The sequence below is a fragment of the Neodiprion pinetum genome, chromosome 2 (genome assembly GCF_021155775.2).
Source record: "Neodiprion pinetum isolate iyNeoPine1 chromosome 2, iyNeoPine1.2, whole genome shotgun sequence".
In the NCBI taxonomy this organism is placed as follows: domain Eukaryota; kingdom Metazoa; phylum Arthropoda; class Insecta; order Hymenoptera; family Diprionidae; genus Neodiprion; species Neodiprion pinetum.
Genome location: NC_060233.1, coordinates 12,812,573 through 12,834,615, shown reverse-complemented (window position 1 = coordinate 12,834,615; position 22,043 = coordinate 12,812,573). Strand labels below are relative to the sequence as shown.

General features: G+C 33.8%; 2 protein-coding genes across 9 annotated transcripts; both read left to right on the top strand.

Annotated features, from left to right (window-relative positions):
• The first annotated feature begins 123 nt into the window (after nt 1-123).
• Esyt2 (extended synaptotagmin-like protein 2) lies at nt 124-14,324 on the top strand. 8 transcript variants are annotated; one of them, XM_046609567.2, is made up of 18 exons: nt 124-218; nt 370-626; nt 1,043-1,344; nt 1,425-1,565; nt 2,267-2,343; nt 3,199-3,265; nt 3,435-3,580; nt 3,651-3,771; nt 4,853-5,023; nt 8,251-8,348; nt 10,880-10,928; nt 11,361-11,450; nt 11,612-11,698; nt 11,832-11,990; nt 12,210-12,362; nt 12,447-12,567; nt 13,499-13,790; nt 13,874-14,324. In XM_046609567.2, exons 3-18 carry the CDS (start codon nt 1,045-1,047, stop codon nt 14,199-14,201), a joined length of 2,400 nt encoding a protein of 799 aa, XP_046465523.1. In that variant the 5' UTR covers nt 124-218; nt 370-626; nt 1,043-1,044; the 3' UTR covers nt 14,202-14,324. The 8 variants fall into 8 exon arrangements, with proteins under 8 accessions (XP_046465523.1, XP_046465521.1, XP_046465519.1 ...); XM_046609565.2 differs by having other exon boundaries at nt 1,016-1,344; XM_046609563.2 differs by lacking the exon at nt 8,251-8,348 and adding an exon at nt 9,910-10,001 and having other exon boundaries at nt 837-1,344.
• Nucleotides 14,325-15,475: 1,151 nt separating this feature from the next.
• LOC124212082 (EF-hand domain-containing family member C2) lies at nt 15,476-21,897 on the top strand. The gene is made up of 14 exons (XM_046611821.2): nt 15,476-15,658; nt 15,732-15,923; nt 16,008-16,155; nt 16,213-16,436; nt 16,520-16,762; nt 17,097-17,323; nt 17,622-17,816; nt 17,900-18,042; nt 19,594-19,790; nt 20,105-20,241; nt 20,399-20,512; nt 20,956-21,135; nt 21,223-21,325; nt 21,491-21,897. The coding sequence occupies exons 1-14, from the start codon at nt 15,605-15,607 to the stop codon at nt 21,608-21,610; spliced, it is 2,277 nt and encodes a 758-aa protein (XP_046467777.1). The 5' UTR covers nt 15,476-15,604; the 3' UTR covers nt 21,611-21,897.
• Nucleotides 21,898-22,043: the final 146 nt, after the last annotated feature.

Sequence of the window (22,043 nt, the reverse complement as noted above, 5' to 3'; positions counted from 1 at the left end):
ACTCCGAAGTGAGCAGCCATGTTGTACCGAACACTGTCAGTGACCATTTTGTTTTTGTGAACGCATCCTTCTGAGCCAATCGGAAAAAAGTGTCTTCACTTATTTCAGTTGACAAGTCTTCGGTACTGTCAGGCATTGTTCACAACGGTGCGCGGGGATATTGTGCAACAGCGGTGAAGAGACCTTTAAGTAAATAATGAAGTGTTGAGTGGTGCACGGTATGTTTGATATTTTCAGGTGAAGCGTGTGTGTTCTGCCAGTAATATTAAACCAATGTTGATAAAAAATGGACGAATGCCGTGCCTTGACGATTAGAATATTAAGTACATACGTAACTTAGAAGTCAACAATTGTTTATTCAAATTTAAGGTTAAGCTGTCTGCTTGCGGCTCTCATTTCACTCCAGCTCTCGCACTGACAGGTGCTGCGTACTAAAGATAAAAATAATCCGATGACCTAATCTGTAGCCTTTTATCGTCGACAATAGAGTCGCGGTTATTAGCTGCGACTTCCCTGTCGCGTTTTGTCGTTTCCCAACCGCATAACGTCGTTGATCAAACTTGCAGATTGATACTAATTGCCGTTAATATAAACTCACCTCATCGCTATTGCTGATATCAACTAGGGTAACGATAATTGAGCTTTTATTTACTTCACTAAATTTTAACATAATTTTGTTATTTTGTTTTTTACTCTCTTCTTCTTTATCAATTTTACTATAATTACGATTGAGGTTACGTTATTTTTATGTTTCTTACTTACATTACTTTACTAATTTCACTGTAATTAACATTATTCATATAATTTACTCCATTCATTATCGACATTCTGTAAAGTTGACCAGTTGAACAGTTTCTCACTTACCTCCAGTAACGACAATGTCAAGAACATCAGCGATTCACAATCAATAGCCATAGTAACAGCTGACTGAAATATTAAACAGTGTGAAACAAGCAAAAGACAGACTAAATTGAACTAAGCTGAGTGAAAACAAAATAGCATATAAACATGGCAGGTGCAAGTAAGGAGGTAAATCCTGCAGACATGAACGACGCTGGGGGAGGCAACAACATCGTCGGGCTGATATTTTCCTTCGTTAAAAAATTTGTCACCGTCGGTTTGGTATGGGGATGTGGTTACATGAATTGGAGCATCGCGTGGTTCATTGGACCGATCATATTGTCTGTACTAAGGACAGAATGGAGAAGAGAAAGCGATCAGCGCCGGCTTACTGCCCAGGCAACCGTTCTTGCTGGCGAACAACAAATGATCGTCAATAAAATGTATGAACTTCCGTCTTGGGTGTATTTTCCAGACGTTGATCGAGCCGAGTGGCTGAACAAGGTCAGTATAAGATTGTTTTTAAATTGCTCATCTTCTCCAATTGATTTCCCGTTATTTCAATTTTTCTTCAATCGTTACAGATCTTGTATAAGCTCTGGCCGAGCATGAACCAATTTGTTCGTCAACTATGCAAACAGGATATTGAGCCAGCAGTTGTCGCTCGATTGGCGCAATACAAATTGAAAGGATTTTCTTTCGAGAGATTAGTTTTGGGGCGAATTGTGAGTATAATCCTATGTTCTGAATCACGGTCTGGCAAACAAAGGTGACAGACAGAGAAAAACTCAGATCCGAATGTTCATTCCTTGAGATTTTATTTGTTGCTGTTTTTCTAATCGTCACAAAGCAAAAATTTCGCTTACAAACGAAACATCCTAATAATCACATATGGAGTTTTTATCGAATAAACATATTTTCTCTGTAATTCAAAAACTGATTGAGATAACCAAAAGTTGCTGAAAAATTATTTATTTTCCACATTCTGCTACACTGCAACTAAGTTTCAATAAAGCACTATAATAATAGAGGACCTGTGTGTCGGTTGGGATTGTTTAGGAACAAAATTATGTATTCAGTTATCATATTACAGTCTGACTCATGGAGCGCATATGTCAAACATGGTTGACTTAAATATGGAAAGTTGTGAGTCATTACACGGACATAGACGTCGCTATTAATATGCAATTTTATGTGGAAACAAACACATGTATTAAACACAGAGAATTATTGTTTAGGTCAACTAACTTACATGTTATTATTCATATTGTATATTCGTGGTTTCAAGTAAATTAGGCCAATCATGTTTCCAAGAATTTTTATTTGTTCTGTGAATCTCAATCCAAGCAGCTTTATTAGTATTATGAATATTGTTACCTCAAACGGAGAAAACTGATAAGATCTTTGTCTTTTTTTTTATTCACAGCCTCCGAGAATTGGTGGGATTAAGGTTTATGATAAAAATACTGATAGGAATGAGATCATCTTGGATGCCGATATTTTGTAAGTTTACTTATTGCCTATGGAAGTTAGTTTTCCATTTTGCACACCTTATCTACTATTCTATTCATTTTGTTATTCTTAAATTAATATCGGTACTTCAAATGAGTCCAGAACTGAAATTTCACTTGTCATATTCCGTGTAAATGCAATATTAGGAAAAGGTAAATAATTTTTAAAAAACCTCCAGCAATGTTATTTGTGCCAATGATGATGAACATAAATTAAACAACATCTTTACAATATAATAAAGCGTACTCTGAGCATATTCGAATAACACAAGCTAAAATTCATCAAGAATTTTAGAAAAGGTTTCTACAATATTGAGAATGATTCAATTCTGGTGTTATTCATTATAGGCGTCTCTAGAGATTGCTTGAACAAAAACTGATTCATAGTTGTACCGTGAGTGAATAAAAAAGAGATTTCTATAAGTATGTTTTACAGATGTTTGTCGATAATTATACGTGTGTCTTACAACTATACCATAATGTAAAATTGTTGAAATGTTTTTTGGGCAACTTGTGGGGATCTGATCAGCGAGAAAACTGAACCCAAAAATATTAGAACAGGTTTAAAAAAAACGAATTCGAGCAATGAGAATGTTCTAATCATAAAACCTTTTCTCAAATTGTTGGTAGCTTGGTTTGCGTTATACAAATTTGGTCAACATTCAATTCTTTTACATAGCAGGGATGTTTCTTCACATGTAGTCACAATCGTTGGTGCAAATAACATTGCTGGTGAATTGTTGAACGTTTCTTTTTATTCATTCCCAATTTTTGATTCATATCCATTAAAACTTAATGCTACTTGTTCAAAACATCTCGATTTTAAACAATTTTTGTAACACTGTAGATATGCTGGAGATTGCGACATCTCATTCTTTTGTAGTAATGTCAAAGGAGGCATCAAAGATTTTCAGGTAAGTTTGAAACTCATCAATAAAACTTGATTTTGCAATAAATATTACACAGTCATGTCGAGAGCCAAAATATAATTTTCCTGATTCAAAATGACCTTATTTTCAATCTTCTAGTGATATGTGAAAATTTTAATATAAAGATTCAAGGATTCGATGTTTATTCTTTCAGATTCGTGGTATGATAAGAGTCGTGATGAAGCCCCTTTTGTCCATCATGCCACTTGTCGGAGGTCTTCAGATATTCTTTCTAAATATGCCTTCAGTCGATTTTAATCTGGTCGGAGTAGCCGACGTGCTGGATATGCCTGGTTTGAGGTAGGTGCACGGGGATATTGCTATGTTTTACAACTGTCCAAGCTTTACCACGAATCTTATAATTTCACAGTGAAGTTTTGAGAAAAGCTATCGTCGAACAAATTGGTGCGATTATGGTCTTGCCCAACAAATTGCCGATAACTTTGAGTCCAGATGTCCCACCTGAGATTCTGAAAACTCCTGAACCAGAGGTGAGCCATGAAACTAGATTCATTTATTCAAGAAACGGCAATTTTGTATTTTGTAAAAAGTAATCGATATGTGAAAAAAATGTGTGGTTAATGGATATATGGAAAGGAATAGAGATCCCGTTTTCATCTGATGCCAATAAATCCTAGGTGTATTGTCATAAGTTCCCATTAAATAGGTTTATGATTTATGGAATTAGGTATTTGCAGAGTATTAATACGTATGCTCTCCCTTTGCAGGACTTTAAGAATAGAGTGAGATCATCTGTCTTTGTTTAATAAGAGAAGATTTTTGGGATGTGTTCACTCAATTTTTAGTTTCTGATTCTTATCTCTTGGTCTCCGATTTTTGATTTTGTGTCTTATCTCGATAACCAATTATACGATTTGTTTGGGATTTGTTTTATTCAAAATTATGTAGATTGAACGTCATTTACAATATTTTTTTTTATTAGAACTCAACAATAGTAAGCATTGTCAGTGACAATCATATCCATCATTTTATTCGGTGACATGTTTTGTGATGGGCACAATCCCAAAAATGGCGCAACCAATTTATTTCAAATTTTGTGATAGTATTCTTCGATGTTTTATCGTGTTTGCTATCAGCTGACTTTTTTAAGTATTGTCTTTTTTTTATTGACTAAATAAAAACGAAGCCATACATTTTTTTGACCAAAACTCGAATTTCAACTTCAAACGGTCGCCATATTCTTTAGAAAAAAAATTGAATGAAACTCGATCTGCATACGTTTAAATGGAACAAACCCAAATCGAATTGAATAATTGGTTATTGTTGTATATATTCTCTAAATCGCTAATTTTTTCAGCTGTCTACTCGTTCACACTTCGTTAGTCTATCTTAAAATACTAAATTTTCAATGAAAATTTGTTAATTGAAACAGTTGAAAATTATTCTGTATTTTCTTTAAACTCGTACCTCATCACCTCTGTGGTTGTAATTCGAATTTGTCAATAATGGAGTTTGAATGATTTGTCATAAATTAAACCTGCTATATTGAATTAATTGTTTGTATTAAATGTTGAAAGAAGCATAGTTATATGATCTGCTTTTTGATTAAAGGGTGTGCTACGAATTCACGTAATAGAAGCAAAGGATCTGATGAAGAAGGACTTCAGTGTCTTGGGTAAAGGAAAGTCAGATCCGTATGCGGTAATAAATGTTGGAGCGCAAGAATTCAAGACAAAAACAATTGACAATACGGTAAATCCCATTTGGGATTTCTGGTGTGAGGTATGTAGAAAGAATTTGATTACAAAACAAATTATCTTTATTATTTTTGTTTTATTTTTATACACCGCATGTGGCTTTGTTCCAGAATTTTTTTCTTCTTCCAACCACTTTTCGTCCATGAGATTTCTGATTTCAGTTGCGATACAAAATTCAACATTCTATTGAATCACCTGAGTTTCTAATTAACTTTACTACAATACCAGTTGCAAGGAAAACTCACTTACAAAGTTGGTTCGAAATCTCAGTATCACTGATATTTTTCTTTTTTTGAAAAAATAAAGGATTGAGCATATCAAATAAGATTTTTTTCATATGAAAAACAGAATGGCTTGGGCTAACTTTGGATTTCCTTGCATCTGCGTGATAAATTGTTTTTTTTTTTTAGAAAAACGTTATTCTTTCCATCGGGAAGTTTCTTTACGTCATGAATTTTATTTACTCTTCGAAAGGTTGCTGACCATTACGAAAAGTTCTTATTAATGGGAATCCTTCGTTTTATTCATAGTTTATTTGTTTCATGTATTAAATTGTTTATTATTCTTAATTCCTAATTCTTAATTCTCATTGTGAGTTTATCAATGCTGGTTTCTACATATCTATCACTGACTGTACTGATGAGACAAAAATTGTTGACTCTCCATTAGCTTAGCATAACGGTATCGAAACGTAGATCTTCAACAAGTCAGTGTCTTAACCAATTAAATAACAATTTACCGTAGCTGGTTAACCGTGATATTCATTTGTTAATCTCTGTTAGAAAATGTTTTTCACTTGTGGTATACTTAGCTCATCAGACTTGGTGATAAATTTGTGATTAATTTAGTTTCGCCCACCTGTGTACAGTGACATTGAACACTCGTCAGTTATTTCCTGGTATTTAAATTCCCATAGGACTAAGTATCGTACTTATACTTATTTACTCTGACACGGTTTAGCTAATTGAGATGTTATCTGACTCAATAAAAGTCGACTCTTTTTGAGGATGAATGGGCTATGATATCCAAATCGTAAGTTAGGAAAACAGAAAAAACCATTTAATCGAATTTCAAGAGTGTTTTTTTTTTAACATACGATAGTGAACACGTGTGACACAATATTTCTATGCGACAATAATGAACCTGCATAAGATTTCGAGCCCATTAATCCTTAACATTATTTAGTCACAAGGGCATCCTGAACTTGACGTTCGTTAGTTTGAGGTAACTTCTCGACGAGCATTAAATCAACCATGTGTGTAATGTGAAATACTTAATTTAGTATCGTCACCCTGGTATGTATGTGTGATGCATGACTCGTTGTATGGCATTAGTGCGCTGTGTCATCGGCCATCGCTCAGCAGCTGACTGTTCTCGTCTGGGACCGCGACGAACCCAAGGATGATGAGAGTTTGGGCAGGTAAGATATCATGAAACCTCACATTTCCTTCTTCCATCTGTTCAAATTTCAATTCACAGAAATATTTTCTTCAAGCGTCGAAGTGTAAAGCGAATATGATTTTATTCAGTAGCACAAATATCGCATATAAGTGAAATTTCTTAGCCGTACCATAAATTTTTAATATAATATGCGATTTTCAACCATGGCATCCCCTAAAAAGTTTTATTTATGTTAGAAGAAAGGTTTTGACGCAAGATGAGCTTTCTATATTATGTGGAAGATCACGCTCCGTTGATTTTTTACTGTTATAAATTTTTTTTTAATTCTTGAAGAATCGTGAATAACTTTTTTTTTCTATTACTTACATCTATCATAATATCTAAATAATATTTACGTTACTCAGAAGACCCACACTTGTATTATCAATCCTCCAGTTGATGTTTGAGAAGTATATTTGACGTTTAATTAGAAATAGAAGTGTAATTGACGTCATTATTAATTCAATCTCATAAAATAGTTATAATTTAATATGAGCTTTTAATTTAGAAGAATAACATTCCCAGTTGATACATTGCTGTATTATGGATCACGATATTTGGATTGAATATAAATTTCAGGAAAGAAATAATAATTTACGTAATGCTACGTGTTTCTTCACAAATCCAAGAAAATTTGAAAAAAAGCGAACGCTCAAATGAACGCGATCTTCCACATAACAGAAAGCTAATCTTTTTACAGTATTTTTCTTTTGGCCTAAACAAACTTTTAAGTGGGTGCCACGGAGGAAATTCACAAATTATTATTTTATTAAACCCCTTAATATATATATACTTCAGTCAAAAATTTAGTTGGAGATGTTTTAATGAAACAGACGATGAAATGACCCGGCACTGTAAAGACTTTCCAAATTTTGTATGATCAGAGTTTCGATTGGGGAAAACAATTACACGGCTCTCAAAATCACATATGCAGTTATGATCATATAGTTGAATCATGGTATAGTACATGTATATTATATACATACCTACATATTACAACATATATTATTATTGTGTATCATAGTATTTTTCATCACACAAAACACGCAATATATACCCATACAGCATTATTAATTATAAAATGCATGTTAGTGTATGTGTAATATGTTTTGCAAACGGGTCTAGAGGAAAGTGGTAATCATCGTCTTTACTGGTAATATATGTATAATTTTGTTCGCACGTGTGTGTTTGTTGATGTGCCTGAGTGTTTTGTATGTATTCCGCGACTTCCAGCTTTAAAAAAGTGCGTATTGCTAAAAAAATTGATATGCTCAAAAGAATTTTGTCCCAATATCATTCAATTTGCAAACGTAATTTCATTCCACAGTTTGCTAGCTTTGCATCTGGAAAAGTCCCGAAAAGTCATTCGGCGACGTAACATAGAAATTCCATTGGGAGATCCCAATTTTCTGATAATGAACTATTTCAGAACACATCGAATTCTTTTTTTCAATACTATTCATTGATGTATTTCAGTATAAGTAAAATGTTGTTTTCGAATTTCATTTATCAGTTAAAAGTTAATCGTTAGTATTTTGGCCGTTGTTTTATACCCAATTTAAACGCTTATCACATTTATATACTTGAGTTTCAAAAATTGTGTCGAAAAAGTTAAAATCTGTCAAATCAAATGCCGGATTCTGTATAACACAAGAATAAAAATTATCTTCTTTCATTTACAAACATTGTATGCAATAAATTTATACTCATTCCGACATTTTTTTTATTCACATTCATTCCTTCATCCGAAGCCGTAGTATGTATGTAAAGTGAAAATCTGTGTTTATATTAAAACGTGGTGTTGGCGCGTAGGCTGTGATCACTTGCTGCAGTGTACAGGTGATAACTTCTTCTCTATGGGATTGGGACCCAGGATTTCCTTGCATCCAAAATGATGACTTTCTTGGAAGGTAGTAAATGAACACGCTTCAAATTGCTTTAGCTATGTGATGAATGTATTGAGAGTGATTATTGTACATACATGTATATTTGAATATACACTATTACTTATATCTTCCCTGGTAAACAAATTGTCAGAAATTGTCATCTCTTTTAAAAATTCCTGCGAAATTTACCACGTTTTCGGACATTTCTGAGAATAGTCTTGTGCTATTTCCGCAGAAAAAGTTTGAATTATTATGATGATGTATATGGGATTTTGAAAAATTCTAGTAATTTTCTACAATGAAATTCATTTTCATTTGGAATTTAATTTTTTATTGGAAATCTGGGGAGTTTTTGTTCTTCTGATTATTTCTCACCAAGTCGATTTGGAGGAGATAATCGAATCAAATGTTTGAAGAAACTCATATTTTTTCAGAACTTTAATTTCTATCAGACATCTAAAACAGTAAGAGGTCTGGTGTTATTGCGTATTTTTCGATGTTATCACAATATGAAAAATTGGGATTGATTTTTAAGAGATATTAGAAAATTTTCAGCAATTAAAATAATGTTTTTTTAAACGCAGAAACAAAATCTAGACTTATCTATTGAAGAATATTTTCAATAAATCTAGAATTTTGAGAAACCATGCGGAAATTTTTAAGAAATATCAAGGTTTTTCCATTAATCTAGAGAAATGAATTTTTGGAATAAAAATTGAGGCATTACTACGAAATTTCTAAAAATTATTAGAATTTGTCAGAGATTTTTCAAAAAAACTGAAAAACTATGGGAAATTCATCTCCTGAGTAAATTCGCTGCAATTTCTAAAAGTGTTTGAAACTGCTAATAACCATTTCTAACATTAATAATCACTAGAACAGTTCTCACTCACTTTCATCGACTTTTATTCTCTATTATAATAATTTCAAATTTCACGAGTTTTACAATCTCTTTATTTTTTCTTGTGAAATTGCAATTGGGCCTCGATTATGGGACCCATTTGGAACACTTTTCTCATTCTCTGTGCCCTGAGATCCTTCTTTCAAATCGCGTCTGTCATCCAGGTCCGAATTTACAGAGCTACTAAAATACTGAATAATTTTACTGTTAATAATTTTTACTATTAATCGTTGTAATATATGTATTTATATCTAGCTTATAATCTTAAAAAAAACTTCTATGGTTTAATTTTTATCAATTTTCAACTTAATATCTGACTTGCTTAGCAGATTTTTTCTGCATATGTCCATAACGCTTTGTGTTATTAATATGTGTTAATTCAAACGAATTATTTTATAATTATAGAAAGGAGTTTATTTTTTAAATTAATTTATTAGTCACTCAACGATAAATTCAGCTAGAAGATTTTATGATGGAAATGACGTTACGCTTAGAAAACCTTCTTTATTTTTTATATAAAATTGAGGCTGAAATGCCTAACGTAAAAGTCGGTCAACTAATTTCTGATACTCTCTCATGATTAACTTTGAATTTATGAGATGCCCTTCTAATTGATTAACTGCAAGTAGCAATTTGCACGTTACGAATTGCAAATGAACTAAAACAGGTGTTGTTGTGTGGCAGTTTATAGTAGATGAGGGTGCGGGGGGACACAACAAGATCGTTGCCCGCCTATTTGACAAAGACACCACTGGCCACGACGATCCTCTAGGAAGGTATTGCTGCTAAGTATACTGAATATCTGAATAACACGTCGTTCACAAACACCCCATGTTTTGTTGATGAGTAGGCGTAGAATCTCTTGATGACTTATGGAAAATTACTACTGGAGCCCAACGTCATGGGATTTTTGTTTTTAGTCCAATGCTGAAGGTTCTAAGAAAGAAAATCGTATTTCACCTTCAACTGGTCATTATCAAACAATTTTGAGACTTATATTTGATGTTCGATTCATTTGGTCAACAAATTATTTACTTACTCTCTTTCCTCCTTTGCTGAATTTAATTTATCCGATACTCGAAAAACGCAGTGGTAATTTTTTGTGAGGATTACCTCAAGGGGGCAAATTATGCGAACACAAACTAAAACTTGCAGTATTTTGCTGTTAGTGCGATGCATTGAGGGCCTGAATGTTGAAGCGAATAAACTTCAAACTAAACTCTTCCGATAGGGAATCGAGTAATAATTGTGTATGCAATAAATGAAGGAATGAAAATCTTTGATTGCGAGAAATGATTTTTTTTTGGAATTGTAAAAAGTTACTTGTATTGTACAGTGTAATGAGAGGATTTATAACATAATTTAAGTTATTGTAAGCTAATTAGATGATACCAAATGCTATTTGCAGAAGAAACTGCTATCGATGTGCTTATCTGCATGTCCTTCTCTCATTGTCTATCAATTACTTCAAAATGCCTTGTTTAGTATTGTTATAGTGCATTAAATAGTCTCACACAGCCTAATTCACAACTACAATACATCACTTACACTCATTTGTTACATACTAGGTTTGACGCAGATCACATTTTACTCGGACACTAGACTATTTTACAACACGCAACATTAATCATGTATTTTACCTTTTTTGTAACAGAGCATCTATCGAGGTAATCAATGTTCAGCAAAAAGGAACTTTGGACACCGTAAGTCGCAGTTCTTATTACTTGAAGTAAAACTATCCAACTACTTTGTAAATGAAGTTCGCACAAAGCAGATTTGTTGTGCAAATTATTTCACACATTCCCTCATCTTTGGCATCGATTTAGTAATTTTTCAACTAACTTGGTGAAAATTGTGAAAAATGTTACATCCGAATTGAACATTTAAAAAAAATAGATGTTGCATATGTATAGAACGTTTTTGAAAAGTGAACGTTTTGCGCAACTCAAACGTTTGTGAAAAACGGGCTTTGCGTACAAATTAAGAATTCCTAAAAAAGAAATGCTGCTTCCACATCGAACTTTGTTTGAAGACTAATGTTTACCATTAAATTGAAGATTTTTGAAATACAAACGTTGCTTTCGAATCCAATGTTTTGAAAACCTCATTATAACTTACAAGTATTACTTCCACAGTGGGTCACATTGGAGTTTGCAAAGCATGGAATGGTCCACCTTCGTCTTAAATGGCTGACTCTTTCTAACAATGTCGGTGATTTACCAGCTGTGAGTAAACGAATATAAATTCATGTATCATTCTTCTGAGTTTAGGTGCATGTTTTACTCATTTGAACTTTTATTTGGACAATTTAGTAAACGGATGATCAAAGACGATACGTTATTACCGAGGCAAAGAGAAATTGTATCAAATTCGTGTTATTTCACAGGCCTTGGCTGAGACTCAACAGCTGCGAGTTACTTCAATGAGTACTGCGCTTCTGATTCTCTACATTGATTCAGCGAAAAATTTGCCAGTGAGTTTGGAGTTTTGAGAATTGATTACTGGAAAAAAGAAATGAAATGAAACAAATGAATTGACGAAACGTTCAGGACAGATGATCGATTACACCAGGTCACAGAATTCTAAGAACTCGTTTTTTTGTTCAGTGTCTCCGTGCTACGAAGCAGCCAGACGTCTACCTTGAGGCAGTGCTGGGAAACCGCACTGAGCGCACTAATACGATGCTAAGATCTTGTGATCCAGTATGGGAACAAGGATTCACCTTCCTGGTTTCAAATCCAGAATCAGATATACTGCATTTAAAAGTATACACAATTGCTAATCTTATAAAACATTTCTAGACGTTGAAAATAACTGCGTCATATTTTGTACAAAAATTCTGTTGATAGTTGTGTTGAACATTGATCGACAACCCTAGGTATTCGGTTGTAGATAAATAGTTCAATTCAAAATATAGATGATAATTATTCTGATACTTACTGCGGACGAATTTATCGTATTTGCTTCCTTCCAAATTGTTTTAGATTGTAGACGAGAAGACTGGTATGAATATTGGTACATTGAGCTACCACCTTACCTCACTAATGGATAAAAAAAATCTAGAAATTTCTCAGCAGCCGTTTAATCTGCAACATGCTCAGGCTGACAGTAGAATAATTCTGTCCATGCGACTGAAGGTAAGAAATTTGTAGTTTTTTGGTTTTTTTCATGGCTGAATATATTTCATCCGACTCTAACTATCCCGCTTCATACAAATCCAGATTTTGAAGTACGATAATCCAGAGCCAACTCCAAACAACGAAGAACCCCAGGATATAAACACACTTAAGAGAGAAATAAAACGTCAGGAATCGAACATAAGCAACACTCCATCTAGTAGCAGTGAGTATCGTCATTGATTATGAATGGGCCGAAACGTCCAAATCGAAAGCTGGGAGGAGTGAAAAGACTTGGAAAAATCTCCAGCAGTGTTATTTGTGACAATGATGGTAAAGACAAATGAAACAACAACTCTACAATGTGATAGAAACGAATCTGCAAATTCGGATAACACAAGTGACACAAGTTCAGATACCAAAATTTCGAGGAAAGGCTTCCTGGTCATAACGTTTGAAATGATTAAACTCCGGTGGTTTTGATCCAATGTTTTCAGGCTTATTTTTCTCGCTCGCCAGATCCCCACAAAATTATCTTAAAAACATTCAAGAAATATTACATTATCATCGATTGTGGTTACAACACACAAATGTTATTGTTGACAAACAGTACCACATTTACGCAATTCTATTCTTATACAGTCTAGCGGTGACTATTTTTCGATTTTTAGCAAGTGATCCCTGGAGATTTCTATGGTAAACAAAATCAGCCCAAAAACATGAAGATCGGATCACAAAATTCAGAGTTTAGGCATTTTGAATGTTCTAATTATAAAACTATTTCTCCAGTTGTTGATATCTTGACCTGTATTATTGGGCTTTGTTCAGAGTAATTTCTATTACTCAGTAGGGGTGTTGTTTCATTCGCAATTACTTTTATTGGTACAAATAACATTGGTGTAGATCTTTTAAACGGTTTTTCTCTCCTCTAAATTTCAATTCAGACAGTACAACCAATTTATCCTTTAATTGTATTTAGGTATTCTGGGGAAACAGATTATGTTATTTGCAGAATTTATTCCCCTGTCATGTCTCACACAACTGGAACTCTAACTCATGCAATGTTTCATTCTATTTTTAAAAAAAACAAGAAACCGTTTATGATGAACTGTAGAACTCTTATCTGATTTTATTCATCGTAATTAATTGAATTTCAGTCGCACCTAGCCCGCTAAAAAAACAACCTTCTAAAGAATCTGTGGCCAGCAGTGTCATTTCTGCAGCGAGTTTTAATCCAGTCGCGCCTATTGAAGATCAAGGAACAACATTTATACAAGAAGAAATAGCAACTTCTGCAGTATCAGTGCCGGTGAATGCGAGTCCGCAATTAATTCGCAGGAACATTAGCATGACTTCTTCAGCGGGAGAAACAGGCCTGGGCAGGATTCAGCTTACGCTACGCTACAGCGTCGCTAGACAGAAACTTGTTGTTGTTGTCCACAAGATTGCGTCAGTATCATAGATAATTTTTCTTTAAAAATGATGGACCAGTGAAACGGTTTTGTGAATTTCCTTTCTGTTCTCTTTTACAGAAATCTACCGCTCCCGCAAAACGATCCTAGCAATGTACCCGATCCGTACGTCAAACTTTATCTTTTGCCAGATCGTCACAAGGAAACCAAGAGGAAAACCGCCGTGATGAAGGATAACTGTAATCCCGTTTACGACGAGCAGTTCGAGTACATTATCTCTCAAGGTGACATAAATACACGCAGATTAGAAGTCTCGGTCTGCACCCAAAAAGGGTGGCTTTCTACTGGTGGTAACGTAATGGGTCAGGTCTACATAACTTTATGCGGCATGGATTTAACTCAGTCGAATACCGCTTGGTACGATTTACTACCTGCAAACCGTGACTAAAACGAACAAGGCATTAAAAAAAAAAACCGGGAGTTACTGTGCTCGGTTTAGTTGAGATTGATTTGGTAAACAAAACTGTACTAAGGATTGATATGCTACGTTGCTACAGCGATAAATAAATCACGAAGAAAAGTTTGTGGTTCCAGAAAGACACAAAAGAAGAGCTACTATTATCTGAAAATATATTTTCACAGTTCCATTATGCAACGCTTTATTATAATTATTATTACGAGATATTTTTTACAGCTAGTAATAATCGAGCAATTAAATCGCTCTATTTGTGAAAGCATTTTACATAGTTTTTATAATACATATACAATACGTCATAATGGGGCATTTGTACATTAATTATAAGTATACCCACAGTTTAGACGATTATTTCAATATTTTCATACTGACATTGACAGTTTATGGCAAATCCAATCGTGTTCAATCATTTTTTTTATTTCTCGCTCATTTTTAACTCATTTATTTTATATTAGGAAATTTTGCTCTCAATTTTTCTATTATATTTCGAAATTCATGTAATAGTATTTTCATCATTGGCATTGAAAAAAAAAATGTATTGATGCGCCAACTTATTGAATTATATTATGCACTAATTATGTTATACGGTACACGGTATTTAAACCGTTGAAACACTTTAATGACAAATGTATTATTTAAATATTGAGTTCAGTGGAGCGTTTGCATCTCAAAACAAACAAACATAGTTGACTTATAATATATTAAAGTTTAAATATGTTATCTAATACATATGTACAGTATATACACAAACGGATCTGTTATTTAACACTATTCTATTTGTAATTGATATCCAAATGAACAACAAGGCAGGCCTTTACTACGATGATAGATATATTATCTGTTATACGTTAAAGAAAAAAAAAACGGGTCTGTCATGCATAATTATAAATCTATTGCCTGACACACAAGTTATAAACTAATTTTTGTTAATGTTATAAATCATGATATATATATTATATAGTGTATACATATACAAATATTACTGTTATAAGTATTTTTATTATATTTTGCAAGAAGACTTGTTTCTGTTTTTGCTAACACACTATTGCGTGCGGTAAACTACTAATAAATATAATCTGCATTTAAATTGTATTATGATATAATTGCACAACCTTTTGTATATTATTATTGGTGTATTCATGATTATTGATTATGAGTTATCAGTTACACACTGTGAGAGTTGCCTAGGAAACTAGCAATGTCGAAAATAATCAGTGTTACAGAGGAATGAGGCTATTGACAGGAGTTCACCCGACGGGTTTTCTATTTATTGTCTTAATATGTAGGTGTTATGAGCCGCAATATTATCTTCCATCGATATTTTGCAATTGCGATAGGTTCAAACTTAAGTTGAATATAGTATCCGGCATTTAAAAATGCAGCGAAGTACCGCATTGCCTGTCCTTCCGGGTTTCAATTTCGACGCCAGAGTAAATATACCATTCCTTTAGCGATTCTTTTTGTTCTTGCACAGTGTTGTTTTATCAGTGAATCGTCCTTCAGATCGGCCAAACAAAATTCCACAAGCCTCAACACTTTGGCAAAATCCATACAGGCGTTTATTACCTCTCCGAGAAAGCAAAATGTGGCATTGGTGGTCAACCTCTCCCTTTCACTGAGCAGGACCGTTATCCCTCGCTGTACCCAAGAGGCGAGGTGCAAGTTTTGCCGCCATGGCTTGCTTTCGATAATCAGGTGTGTTTGCGACTGGATTTGTTCATTCCTAATCTCCCTGATAAAGTTTTTGGGCCTCACAAATAGAAATGTTATTTTTCACAGAGATTGATGTTCAAGGCTTATTTCCAAGAAACCGTTCAAGAGAGGTGGCAGTCCTTTCAAATCAGGGTTGTTATAATCAGCTTTTTTCTTGAAGATGGGACGATAAAAATATCTGAACCGGCTGTTGACAACAGCGGCTTAGAACAAGGTATGTGTTCAGCTTTGCTGGTTCCCCTTTAGAAATTACCATACTATAAATTTCAAGGTGTTTTGGTCAGACGCCAGCGAATACCGATGCCTGATCCAGTCAGATATCGCTACTATGATATCATAGACCTTAACATAGGAAAAGAACCAGAGTTTTTTTCTCGTGTTTACAAGATTGTTGACTGTGACAAGTTCACTAGGATATTCTTGAATCGATGCGGCATTCCGGTTCCTGATCCAATCGATATACCATCTGATCCATATAACGAGCGACGAAAAGTTGTAAGACGATAATATACATAAAATATGAACAGGCAATTCAATGAGTTTATGTTTCTCATGGCTATCAAATTGGATATTTTTAGGAAATATTCCCAAAGAGGCCAAATCGCAAGATAGATACTCTAGCCAAGTTTCTATCCAATGATAGAAAAGTTTTGCGATTTTATGGATACTGGGACGACAGAGAAACGGCTTATGGTGTTATCCATGATTTGGAACTGCATTTCTATCTCGCTGACGACACAATTGAGATAAAAGAAAACGTGCCACCCAATTCCGGCCGGGACACAGGGTTTATGTTCATAAAAAGAATGAAGCTACCTAAGGTGAGATGTGATTGAAAAAGAAAATTGATTTGTGGTCCACCTGGAATTAGCAAGTTTTACCAAACACCTTTCTAATGGTTTTAATGATTCGAAGTATGAACAGTAGAGTGTTTCGATTGGAAACTACATTTATTTTTGTGGTGTTTTGAAAAACTTGGTGCGCATAGCAAAAAAAATCACCGTTAAAGGATAACTTTTGAATCCTATTTTTAAATAATGCCTTTGGAATTCGAAGTTGTGTAAAACATTTTTTTTAGGTGAGAGAGAATAAATGCTGCATTCAAACGAAACAACCAAATGAATAGCCGATTACTTCTTTCATCTGTTACTTCAGTCCTTTTCTAGAATTGATCCTCCTGGCGCCGGAGACCCGCTCACAGTGCTCAATGTCATTGGTGAGAATACTTCATCTAGCTGGTACATTGTCGACTCGTTGGACACCGGGAGAAACGCCAGAGAATTCTACACTGAGAAGGATCTAATGATTGGTTCTCAGATAAATGTTTTTGGTAGGAAAGTTGTTTTAACAGACATCGATCCCTACACAAAGGAATATTATAGGTATGTATGTAGATATGTACATACTTGAGGAATCAATCAATTCGAAAATCGCACATCTCGAACGCAAAATTCAGTTTAACAGGTTTCCTTGATAGAGATGCTTCCCTGCAATCTCTTGCAATCTCTCTGATATTTCTTGAAAAATTCTGTGAATCTAAACTTTTGTAAGGAGATGACAGAATTTCCATGAAACTATTTTGAAATGTTTCATTTTTTTACCAGAGTTACTTGAATTTAGAGAAATTACATAGAGATCGCACGTTGGCCAATGAACTTAATGAGTCTTTTTGATCCATAGATTAAAGTATGGTATAGAAGATTTCACACCGTTAGAAAGACCGGATGCGAAGAAAGAATCCGAATGCAAGAGCGTCGAGAAGTATATTCCACCTTACAATGGTTTTGGGAGCTACGAAGACTCGCTTGGGAATTGTTTCAGCTTGGAGCCAAAACCGCCGAAAATAGACTCCGTTAAATTCTTTGATTATGACAAGTTGGTGAAATATTTTTGATTCCTGGTGATTGGATGTTTGGACGGAAAATGAACTACTCGATCCTGATCTGCAATTTTTTCAGATGTGGGTTCGAGAGCCACGTACTTCGCTTCAGAGCAAAGCTTGTCTCAAACATACCTGAAAATAACGACAGACATTTTATAATAAGAGTATTTTTAACCGATGACACGATATCGATTTTTGAATTGGCTGTTCGAAACTCAGGTAACGTTTAGTTGTATTATTATACTTTTTCAGCTGCAATGTTGATTTCGACTAAGCTGTATCATATTGAATGGCTCCTGGTAAAAAAAAAACTATTAGAAATTTCCCACATTTTTACTTTTCATCCCCTTTGGTGATATAGGAAAAGTATTGGTTTCGGTCGAAAATCACTTTTTCTAATTTCAATGAATCTTTACGGTTTCTAACTTCTAGAATCCAAAAAGCAGGTTTTTAAAAAAATATTATTCGGTCTGTCCGACAAACTCCTGCAATGATTTTGGTAACGGCTCGATGAAAAAATTTGAAACTTACAGAATTTTACAATCAAATGATGGGCATGAAAAATTGCTATGTCCCGTTTAATTTGAACTTCTGGTTCTACCGGAAATGAATAGATTCTCAATGTTTAACCGATAAACCTATATACTTATTCTTCTTTCTTAACTTTTCTAAATGAACAATCATAATTTTATAAGTTTGTATATTTATTTATTTTTAATTTATAAGATCTTTGTATTTTAGATATTGTTTTTCTAATTTTTCGTTCAAGTTTTTTCCATTTGGGTGCCAAGTCCTATCAGTTTCAGATTTTTCATTCGGCCGTTTTCGAGATCGTTGCGGAAGTTTGTCAGGCAGGCCGACAAACTCTTAAACCTATTCATGGTGATGAAAAATATCGCGAAAAACTGTTTTTCCGGCTTATTTTTTACTGATATAAGTAGGTATATCTTTAAAACAACGAGTTTTTAAATTTCTCGCTATTTCTGACCAAATCGAGTTGGAGGTGAAGATCGAACTACTTTATAGAGAAAACCCATATTTTTCCAGAACTTCATTTCTATTAGAAATATGTAAAAATCTGATTGCTGGTATTTCTGCGTATTTTCTAACGGTATCGTGTTAGAGAAAACTGAAATGGACATCTGAAAGATATTAGAAATTTTTAGGAAAGAGCTCAAATTTCGAAAATGACATTTTCAATAAATCCAGAATTATGAAAACTGTTCATAAACTTTCAAAAAACAAACGCAAATCCTCTGAAATTTCACAATTTGCATTGAAATTGAGAAATTTGTAAAATATTTCTAAAAATTATTAGAATTGGTCAGAGATTGTCCATAAAATCTGTCCTTGTGTGAATTTGTTTCCGTCAGAGACGCCACTTTAAAATAGAAATCATAGGACTTGAAAACGGCGATATTTGATTTGACAAGTTTCTCTTTCCTACTTTTGATTGTCAAACCATTTTAGGTGAAAAAACAGATGCTTGACAGTTTGCACAACCCTCATGGAAAAAACCCTCAACTTTGGTGTAAATTCGTACCTTCAAATCATAGATAATGCTAAATCCCCGTAAGAAAATAAGTTGAGGGTACGAATTTACACCCAAGTAGAGGGTTTTTTTCCGTGAGGGAACGTTTTCCGTCAATTGATATTTGTCAAATTTTTCAATATCGGCTGTTTCTTCGATGCCATATTAATTAGTCGTGCATTTGATAGCTAACATAGTTACGTTTTGAAACGTGATTGAGCTTCTGTGTTTTGGAACAGGGTTCAAGCGATGTCTGTTTCAAAAGAGAATGCAGGTAATGATGCCTGGACAAGATATTTACACCAACAAAAAACCGAAGTATTACGAACCCCATCATTTCTATATTGGGGCCAGAGTTTCTCTGTGTGATTTCCATTTTCAAATTACGTCTGCTGATATTTACGCGCTTCGGTACATGGAACTCCACTGTAATCAGGTTTGCTTGAAAATTCAACCTTTTTATGTGTTGATATTTGATACAGCGATTGAGAAATCTTATCAACATTTTAGTTCTTATGCATTTAATTTGGAAATTTTATTTACGTGAGGTTTAGGTAATATTTATATCTGAAATTTTTTTTTTAATTCTCTGAATTGGTTCTGAAAATTACGTATTTACGAAATGCTTCACAGTTTTTTGAAAAATTTAAAAGTTATCCAGACGTTTTCATCGTATTTCAGAAGCAGATTTTTATCAGGTCTTAATATAATACTTAATATATTCGTTTTTATCGTTATTATGGTTTGCAGTTCCCTAAAGCAAACATCAAACTGATTATGGAGAAACTGCGGAAAGCTTTAAAGCCAGTGTATAAACAGTTTCTCAACGAATTTGGTCCTGAGCGTGCAGAAAGTGACCCTGATGTTATTCAGTACAAGCATTTGAGGTAACTAGTGTTTGAATAAACATCTTATTGTGAAGAGAAAAAGTTCATGAATGTAATTCACAGTGAACCTCATTTTCGTTATCTTACGTATTGAAGTATTAATCTAATTTATATTTCTTAAATAGCCTATGATATTTGACTTATTATGCATATTTAGAGAAGCCCTATGTAAGTACTTGGGAGACAAAATAACAGAGCACGAGATGATCACAGTTGCACGGCATTTTTCGTCCCACGAAAAGAAGGAGCGCCATACTCGAGAATACATTAGGTAAAAAATTTATGAAAATTTAATTATTCTCATCTAATTTTTATCTTATTTCAGAGCTTATAAATGATCTTAATTAGGTTCACGAATAATGCCAGAACAAGGAAAATCTAAGCTATTTCTCACCCATCCAACTTGCAGATTGCAATTACTGCAATTCTTTTTAGATTTTTTATTGAAACCAAGGTCTTTTTGATAAACACTTGACTCAAAATTTTCATTATATTTGTAAGTAACGCCACAATTATTTCTAAAAGATGATTATTAACCTAATCCACTTATATTGTGTGATATGCATACTTTGCGAAAAATATAGTCTTTGAACATTTTTTGACTATTTTGCAGAGCAGTTTGTAATGTAGATATACATGATACAAATATTTTTCAAATGTCTACACATACAAGTTTCTTCGAATTCCTAATTTTTTGTCACAATTACGTCTCAGATCTTTGGTGCACGGGGAATTGAATCGACAGCTTTGGTCGGAGCTAGATAGACTTGAAGAGGATTTGCATCACGTGGATAGAGCCAGAACTGGCTATTTACCCAGGAATGAGCTTTACACGATTTTACGTGGCTGTCGTCTTCCTTTGGACGTTGAATTGATCAATTCCATGTTGGATCAGTGAGTTGTAATTTAGATAATCAACACAGCGTCATTGCACAACAGTTATATGTATAAAATAATATGTGATTATCTTCACATTTCCAGTCTTTGCAAAAATGAGGAGGGAAAAGTCGATTATAATGATCTACTGCAGTTCATCAACGTGAAAATTAATCCGGTCGTTCCTACGCCTCCCATTAATATTAAGGTACAATGCGATATCAGTTACTTATTTTACAACAGTAAAAAAAATTTAAACGCTTAATTCTTCAAGTAAATTCGACGCTCTTCGGCATATTTTTGCAATACTTTAATATAGTCTCGAATTCGAGGTTTGATGATTAGAGAATTACTTGAAATTTTTTAATTGCAGTCCGATTTGTGGTGGGCGTCGGAAAAAGAGCCGGACTGCGGTGCTGGTATCGATTGGTGCCAATTTCTAAAGGAGTTGGGCATCCAGGAAGAAGATCACGGAGGTGGAGATGAGATTTAGTCGTTAGAGAAAACAAAAAACTAAGCAGAATCTAACACTCATACACGTAAGTATCGAAACATATTTTACACACGATCCCGTATTTAATGTGAAAGGAAATCAATATTACGAATATAGTACACATCATGTTAATAAATTTATTGTACACACACCGATGATCACATTACATAATAAAGATAAAGAATCCTGCGTGTTTATTTACACAATTGAAGTAATAATAATAATATACGGTATACCATATATATAAATAAAATAAACTACAATATTAAATATTTAACACCATAATTAGACACAGAGTGAATAAATATTATTACTGGACGTATAAATTACAATTAAGTACGTGAAAATAATCCTTACGATATTTCTGCCAGTCGTTTCGTTGGCAAGTTTACAATAAATTAGTTCTATATGTAGAATATTATTTTACCATCTG

What these genes read in the sequence shown, in the direction of transcription:
- Esyt2 (XM_046609561.2), top strand. Translation starts at nt 1,009, where the DNA reads ATGGCAGGTGCAAGTAAGGAGGTAAATCCTGCAGACATGAACGACGCT. An exon ending in GAGGCATCAAAGATTTTCAG is followed by an intron (nt 3,266 to 3,434) that starts GTAAGTTTGAAA and finishes TTATTCTTTCAG; the next exon opens with ATTCGTGGTATGATAAGAGT. An exon ending in AAAAAGGAACTTTGGACACC is followed by an intron (nt 10,929 to 11,360) that starts GTAAGTCGCAGT and finishes TTACTTCCACAG; the next exon opens with TGGGTCACATTGGAGTTTGC.
- LOC124212082 (XM_046611821.2), top strand. Translation starts at nt 15,605, where the DNA reads ATGCAGCGAAGTACCGCATTGCCTGTCCTTCCGGGTTTCAATTTCGAC. An exon ending in CAACAGCGGCTTAGAACAAG is followed by an intron (nt 16,156 to 16,212) that starts GTATGTGTTCAG and finishes ATAAATTTCAAG; the next exon opens with GTGTTTTGGTCAGACGCCAG. An exon ending in CGCCTCCCATTAATATTAAG is followed by an intron (nt 21,326 to 21,490) that starts GTACAATGCGAT and finishes TTTTAATTGCAG; the next exon opens with TCCGATTTGTGGTGGGCGTC.